We start from the raw sequence: 8,084 nt of genomic DNA on the forward strand, positions 1-8,084 counted from the left end.
GCAGGGGGTTGGACTAGAAGATCTACAAGGTCCCTTCCGACCCTACATCTACGAATTTATGAAAACTTATCTTGCTCATTTGACCAGGTGAGCAACCTGATAATAGGAAACAGAGTGGCACCCAGGACTAGGTCTTGTAATAGAAATGGAGCAGAACAGCTAAAGACGGGTCCAACTCTCCCAGAGAGAATGAAGGATGATGGTAAAGATGCCAGGAGCCCTGTGCATATCCAAAAGGGTAGTGAGGTGACAGAAGCCTCATTTTACTCAGCTAGCATGAAATGCTGAGCCTCAGAGGCACGTAGCTGTTCCAAGACTTTTATAACTGATTTACTGGAAAGTGATGGTGGGCATAATGCTTTCTTGGTACATAAATTAAAAACAAACATATATCATAAAACCATGGGGATGAGAGCAAGCACAGATAATGCGAGGCCCTCATGTTCATTTATTGACACCTTACTATGATGTGTAAAGCTAAGTATATGCTTATAAAACCTATTAAATTTTATGCAAATGTAAATGTGCCCTAGGATGTGCAGTTCTGTTAAGATCACCCTGTTATTAGTTATTTTACCAGGTTGGTAAAATAATTAATACCATGATAGAATTTTATCCTTAACAGTGTCCTATTTTCAAGTAAATCCTGAGTCTTTTCTAGTTCTACACAAAGGTAACAAAAGCCATAGCATGATGGTCTTAAAACCACAAAATTATTACAGAAGTCAGTATAGTATATTTTGAGTCTATTTAAGTCATTCACTAAAAGCTTAATTTACACAAATACAAATATATATTTAATTACAGCAAACTTTTATACCACCAGTCACCTCTGTAGTTTGAGGTTTCCCCAAGGAAAAAGACTCGCCATCTCTTTGCCCTTAAGGCAAAACTGAATTTTTTTTTAGTAACAATTTTATATAAAGAAACAAACGTAACTTTCTAACGCACCTCCGGGAATGTCCCATGCTCCACTTTCTCCAGGGGATAAAGGTCTTACTTGGGGTCGGTTTTGTCGAAAGTTGGGTAAAGCCACTTTATCCAAGTCAATTGATAACAACTTCTGATGCTTCCAAAGGTTGCTGAAAGAAATGATAATGTAAGTGTTGATATGCTGATCCAAATATTTCAATGTGATTTGCAGACTGTATGTGGCAGAGATCTGAACAAAAACCTCAGTAAACTAGAGAAGATGTAACAAAACAATGTTATATTGTTTCTAAATTTTGTAAGAATACAGGTTTCCAATGTTCTAGAAAGGAAGTCCAGAGAATCACCATTTATCTAAAAATCTGTTTCTTGTGTGGACTACCAGATGTTACCCATAGTGATTCACTGGAAAACTACAGGACATACTGGCTGCTTACAGACTTAAAAAAAACCAACCAACCAACCAAACACAAAAACCAAATGAAAACCACACTTTACTTTCAGCTTGGCACACTCCTGCATTGAACACAGCTCATGCTCAAAAGCGGCATCATGTTAGTCTGACCCAGCTTGCCCAGCGTCTGTATAGATCAGTCCCTTCAGCACAGCTTTTTGGCACTTGTCTAATAGCTGACTGAATCAGCTATTAGATAAAAGTGCCAAAAAGCTCCACTGAAGCACCCAATCTATACAGACATTGGAGAGCTGTGTCAAACTAACATACTTCCTCCTTCATTAAAGTGCTGTTCCCCCGGCCCCCACATGTATCTGTCCGTGGTCACTGATTTGTTCATCCCTAAGCAATCAAGACATTTCCATCAAGACGGACATACTCAAAAAGGTATTTTTAGTTTTCTAAAAAGAAAAGGCAATGCAGATTTGTATCACTGCCATTCATGAGATCGTGTAACTAGCAGATTACAAGCACCCTGGATATATGCTATTTTATTTGTGAAACTGCCTACAAAGTTCTAAGATGTCGTAAGTCATAGCTGTTATAATGAGCTGCATAAAAGTGTGCCAGAAATGCATTAACCTCATTTTCCTATGTGATATATCCCATGTTTACTCGCCTACATATGGTTTAAGAAACAGAAGCAATAGCACATGACACAAAAGACTTCTAAAAAGCATGTCCAAAAATGAAAATCTATATTATACCATATATAAAAATACATATAATAACCTGGGTGCAGTTTCATTCAGAGGCTGTGGTTTGGCCCAGGACAAATGAGGACAAGCTGGAAGAGAACGGGGTTTTGGGTCTCCCAAGTAAGCCTCAAGCACTTTTGAATACCGGTGAAGATGATTACCTGAAAGTCCGTTGTTATACAAAGAAAGATAAAAATTACAATCAAGAAACTACATTTACATATTTTTTTCAAATACTAAAACTATAACAAGCATAACTGCAGGTAAGAATGACTGTTTTGCAAACTATCCTAGAGTTTAGCTTTGCTACTAAACAACTAAACAGCATCTTCCAAATCAAAATAGTAAATGTACAGTCAACAGCCTGCCAGTTTTTAAACCTCTTGAGTTTTGGTAATCATTATTTTAGACAAAATTGTGCTTTTAAGTTCTCTGTAAACTTTAAGTACTCTGTATCTACCCAGCTTTCATTTATTTGTCAGGTTTTATGTTAGAGATGTGTTCAGCAACTGCAATTACATAGGCATATTTGCATGATACTGATAACAAACCTGCATTTTTAAAATGAAGTGTATTTATGAATTAATTATTTTAAATCTATAAAAAGATTGTAAATGCCGCATTAAGAATACATGAAAATTCTGGGCAACTTACTAACCAATCAGCTTCCTGATACACAATATGGTCCTAGCACACTTGTGGTACCTTAGAAAAACAACAGTACGCCAAAAGAAAACATTCCTGGCTCTGATGAGTAAACTAGTCCTCACCTTCCATCCTTTCAGGAAGAGAGTAGCCTGCTCCTGTTGGAGGCCGCTGTCTGTTTTCAGAATGACTGAGACTTGGTGGCATCACTCCATAGGAAGTATACTGCAGAAGGGAATCTAACAGCCAAAAGCAGTCTGTGGATTAAATAAAGGCATGCATTAAGCTACAGTTTGGATTTTTAAATAAAGCAGTCATGATTGAAAAATATAACTGAACACTCGAAAATATTTATGAACACTCGTGGTGCTCTGGAGAGGTGCCGGAGGATTGGAAGAGGGCCAACGTGGTTCCCATCTTCAAAAAGGGGAGGAAAGAGGACCCGGGGAACTACAGGCCAGTCAGCCTTACCTCGATCCTGGGCAAGCTGTTCGAGAAAATTATTCTGGCACACATCCAGGAGGGGCCAGCAGGGAACGGCATGCTCAGGGGCAACCAGCACGGGTTCATCAGCGGCAGGTCCTGTCAGACCAACCTGGTGGCCTTTTACGACCAGGTCACTAAATCATTGGATGCAGGGGTGGCAGTGGATATAGTTTTCCTAGACTTCAGGAAGGCTTTTGATACTGTCTCTCACCCCATTCTCATTAGGAAGCTGGGGGACTGTGGCGTAGACACCCATACAGTCCAATGGGTCGCCAACTGGTTAGAGAGTCGCACCCAGAGGGTGGTAGTGGATGGGTCCTTCTCGACCTGGAAGGACGTGGGAAGTGGGGTCCCACAGGGCTCGGTCCTTGGGCCCGCCCTGTTCAACATCTTCATCAGTGATTTGGATGAGGGGGTGCAAAGCACCCTGTTCAAGTTTGCTGATGACACTAAGATGTGGGGGGATGTGGGCACAATAGAGGGGAGCAACAGGCTACAGTTGGACCTAGATAGGTTACAAGGATGGGCGGAGGAGAACAGGATGGGGTTTAACACAGACAAGTGTAAGGTGATGCACCTGGGGAGGAACAATCGGCACCATACATACAGGCTGGGGAACTCCCCTCTTGTCAGCACGGAGGTGGAAAAGGATCTGGGAGTCATTATTGACTCCAAGATGAACATGAGTCGGCAATGTGGGGAGGCGGCTAGGAAGGCCAACTGCACCTTGTCGTGCATCCACAGATGCATCTCGAGCAGGTCCAAGGAGGTGATCCTCCCCCTCTATGCGGCACTGGTCAGGCCGCAGTTGGAGTACTGCGTCCAGTTCTGGGCGCCGCACTTTAAGAGGGATGTGGACAGCATCGAGAGGGTCCAGAGGAGGGCCACTCGTATGATCAAGGGACAGCAGGGTAGGTCCTATGAGGAAAGGTTGCGGGACCTGAACCTGTTCAGCCTTCAAAAGAGAAGGCTGAGGGGGGATCTTGTGGCCTGTTATAAACTGGTTGGGGGGGATCAGCAGGCGCTGGGGGAGTCCCTGTTCCCCCGAGCGCCGCAAGGAGTGACCAGGAACAATGGTCACAAGCTGGCGGAGGGAAGGTTTAAGTTGGACATCAGGAGGCGCTACTTCACGGTCAGGGCGGCTAGGGTCTGGAACCAGCTTCCATGTGAGGTGGTGCAGGCTCCCACCCTGGGGGTTTTTAAGAGGAGGTTGGATGACCACATTATTGGGGTCATTTGACCCCAGTGCTCTTCCTGCCACGGCAGGGGGTCGGACTAGATGATCTGCTCAGGTCCCTTCCGACCCTAGAAACTATGAAACTATGACTGAGTTTTAAATATGTTGCTAAAAAGTGTTAAATGTATTTAATTTCTCTTTGGTTTTTGTTATTGTTTTGTTTTAAATGTATTATGCTTTTCCCTCATACACCTAGAAGATAAACTGACAGATGGAGTGACTTCTAATGAGTCAAACAACAAACGGTTTAGTTTTAAATGAAAATATTTTCTTATCTTCTGAACAAAAAATGTCTAATACTTGATGCTAGAATTAGGTCATTCCACAACAGTGTTAATTATTGGGAATTCTGGTTTGGCAAAATTTAAAACTTCAAATGGAGTTACTACCCAAGATAGCAATTTATCTGCTCATGTGTAGAAGCTATTAGGCATCTTTTACCTTCTTGAGCATCCTTCACTTTCTAACACCTCTCAGGGACACACTTTGAATGTCAGTTTGCCCTGGCCTACTGTAAAACTCAGAAGAAACAAGCGTCACAAACAATTAAAAAAGTAGGGGTATTGTTATATATTACACTTAGATCACAGTAAGCATTAATACAATTTAGAAAGTTATTGTAGTACCACACCAGAATCTTGAACTGGTTCTGGTGTGGTCCTGGCGCTACGACCAAAAAATCAGCTGATTCTTGGTCTCAGCCCTAGGACTGCACTGGAGCCAGCGTGGTGCAAAGGCTGAGAGTGACACTGGCACCCAGTAGTGCACCCAAGCATTGATCTGGCTTTGACGCAATGCAGTGCACGGGTTCCTGTGCAGTGCGGGGTTTGGGACTGGTTCCTGTGCTATGCCAGTGTTGTCTCCAGCTTCATTACATTACTGCATAGGAGACTTGAAATGGCAGGGCTCTGGTGAGGTGGGGAATAGGGGGAGGAAGGAGCCCAGCAAACAGCTTTGTCAGACGCTCACGCCTCCCATCACATCAGGATCCCCTGATCATATTACTTCCATGGAGCAGTCTGACATTAGCTCAACACACGTTACATAATATGATCTGGAGATGCTCCTCTCTGGAAAAGACCTAACTTTACCAAACTACAATGGCGCTTAACACATGCCTCACTGCTTGAAGGCTGAGACACTAGTGTTGCAACTGCAGTTAGCATTTGCTAAGTGTAATGTGTAACAATACCCTATGCCTCCTCCGTCTCAAACTGTCTGAAATTATGGTTTGTAAAACAGGGACAAGCAAAGATTAATACATTTCAAATACATAGCAAAACATTTTTCTCAGAATTTCTCTACCTTGAAGGGTCATTCAGTGGGAAAGGTAAGTTAATCTTCATAATTCTAATGTCACATAAATCTCCACCTTTGGTTTTTATGCAAGTGATATTCACATATGCTAGAAATTTAAGGTCAGCAATGTCTCAGCAAGAGATACAGCTGCTAATTCATAACTTAAGAGCCAAAGTAATGGAATTGGTCAAGCTTTCCAACATGCTTGTCTCATAAGCCCAAATTTAAGAAAAATCAATGTTCAAGTCATGGCTTACAACTGCTCATCTAATTTCTTAACTATCTATCATCCTTTGCACTGTAGGTGTTTTAATAACCACTAGTAAATCTGCAAGGCTCTGATGTCACCACATTTGTGAATGAGACAGTACATTAATTGGAAGACATTTAGAGGAGAGAAGCCAACTAAGTTATACAATGAAAATGACTATAAAAATTGTATCCTAGGGTTCCATGCTTGGTTCCCAATGACTTGAAATCAGAATGTGTTCATTTTGCAAATAAAGAAAGCTTTTCCAAGTGTTAAGGCTGGATGTTCACCCTGTGATCTGCCAGTATTCCTTCTGGTTTATACATCAGAAACACAACAAAGACACTGCTACTGGAAAATTATATGAATAGGGTCTGAGCATAATCCTGCTGCTCCAGCACTTTGCCAGTGCTACCTGGAGTAAAAACCTTTACTTTTGTCAGAACAGATCTCTTGATAAGTACAAAAACGAAGTTTGCTGAACATCATGGAGCTATTTTACAATCACGCTTCTTGACAACAACTGCAATTTGAGATTATACAAGGTAGTGCTTCACAAATATGTTAGAAAACAATTTTCGATATTGTTATGAAGAAATCACCTCTGGCTTGGTGCCATTTAAAATGGTCTCCTGGCAAGCATAAACATTATTGATAGCAGTTCTAATCATCAGCACCACTATCATATTGCACCTTTATTCTGCATCTCACAATTTAGATACCTTTCTGCCGATGGCTATCATCCAAACAGTTAGAATCTCCGTACAGTACTATTCTGCCTCCACCTTCAGAAGGAATTTGGTAAAGTCCCAAAATGGGAACATTTTCAATTATAGCAGTCTCTTGCTTTAAAACTTCAAGACCTGAAGAAGCAAGAGAGAAAGTTTTAAAAATTTAAAATATATGAGAGTTCAACACACACACCTTCCACATCAAAAAATTAAAAATCACCAGCCATGAAGAAACATACTTATTTGGCTCCTTATTTTAGAACAGGTTAATACAAAAAGTTCCTAGGTAAATTTGTACCACCGATGGTGATGATAAGACTCAAAGTAACTTGAGTGTTTAATTTACCTAAACACTTACTAATGAAAGATCATGACATTAGATAATCTACCTAGCTTCTTAAAATTTAAGTCAGCAGAAAAGTCTGTTTTCCCACAAAAGATCTTTCCCCTTCAATGAAAAGAACAAAGGGTTTTTTAATTAAAGTGATTTTATGAAAATAATGTTTTTGTAAGACTGAGCAGTGCCTAATTTAAAAATTGGCCACTGCGACATAAAATGCTTTACATCCACATATTTGGTAGCAATGTTTCAACAGCATTAGGTGCCTCAAAACTGTCATGAAACTGGAAACAATGGTCTCCTAAAATAAAGCATTCACTCTTTGTAAAGCACAATAAAACGTAACGTCTGACAGAAGATAACCACATTTATCAGGCATAGCTCTCAGGAATCAAGTCAAACATTTTCTAGTGTGCACTTCTCATTCTCACTGCACAAATTTCCAGTATATATTCACAGTTAAAGCTTTCAGTTTATGAACAAATGAAAAGCTAAGTTTATTAAGGAGACATAAGCCAAAAAGAAAAAAGAGTTAACTTACATGGCTTTCCCATTTTCCCTTTTATTAATGATTTCCTAGTTTCATGTATTTAAAATTTCTATTTTAAAAGCAAAGCATCCATTAAATCAGGTGCTGCTTAACAGTCTCCTCCAAGATGGTCATAATTATCATTTTAGGGCCCATTTAGATGTCTGTCTCTAACAAGACTATTCATTTAATTAACTGGGAGACTGTTCTGCATTCAAAAGCTTCTCTAAATCTATCCCAACCATACAGTTGGTCCTACAAAAGATACCACAAGCAAAACTCCTTGCTTCTTGCACATTTTCTGGACCATGACAGCTACACATCGCTCCACTACTATTTAAACCCTGTCAGTGAAATAGTTGCACCTATATTGAGGTGATGTGTGAATGGGCAAGGAGCAAAACTAAAGAGGTGGGTGCTGGGTTGGATAAATTAATCAAAGAGCAAAAAAAAAAAAAAAAAAAAAGTTTTTATTCAACCACTTC

The 8,084-nt window shown here is 40.4% G+C and overlaps 1 protein-coding gene across 2 annotated transcripts in view; it reads right to left on the reverse strand.

Annotated features, from left to right (window-relative positions):
* The window catches only part of MBTPS1 (membrane bound transcription factor peptidase, site 1), a 58,414-nt gene that overhangs the window by 9,782 nt on the left and 40,548 nt on the right, over positions 1 to 8,084 (reverse strand). Inside the window, exons 19-22 of one of the 2 annotated variants that reach the window (XM_019505754.1) lie at positions 6,722 to 6,862; positions 2,853 to 2,984; positions 2,117 to 2,243; positions 952 to 1,082 (exon numbers count right to left, since the gene is read on the reverse strand). In XM_019505754.1, the coding sequence (XP_019361299.1) occupies positions 952 to 1,082; positions 2,117 to 2,243; positions 2,853 to 2,984; positions 6,722 to 6,862 (531 nt within the window). Of the gene's footprint in view, positions 1 to 938; positions 1,083 to 2,116; positions 2,244 to 2,852; positions 2,985 to 6,721; positions 6,863 to 8,084 lie in introns of both variants that reach the window. The other variant, XM_019505755.1, reaches the window with a different exon arrangement.

Source organism: Gavialis gangeticus, unplaced genomic scaffold (assembly GCF_001723915.1).
Source record: "Gavialis gangeticus isolate Ggan-Ray unplaced genomic scaffold, GavGan_comp1, whole genome shotgun sequence".
In the NCBI taxonomy this organism is placed as follows: Eukaryota; Metazoa; Chordata; order Crocodylia; family Gavialidae; genus Gavialis; species Gavialis gangeticus.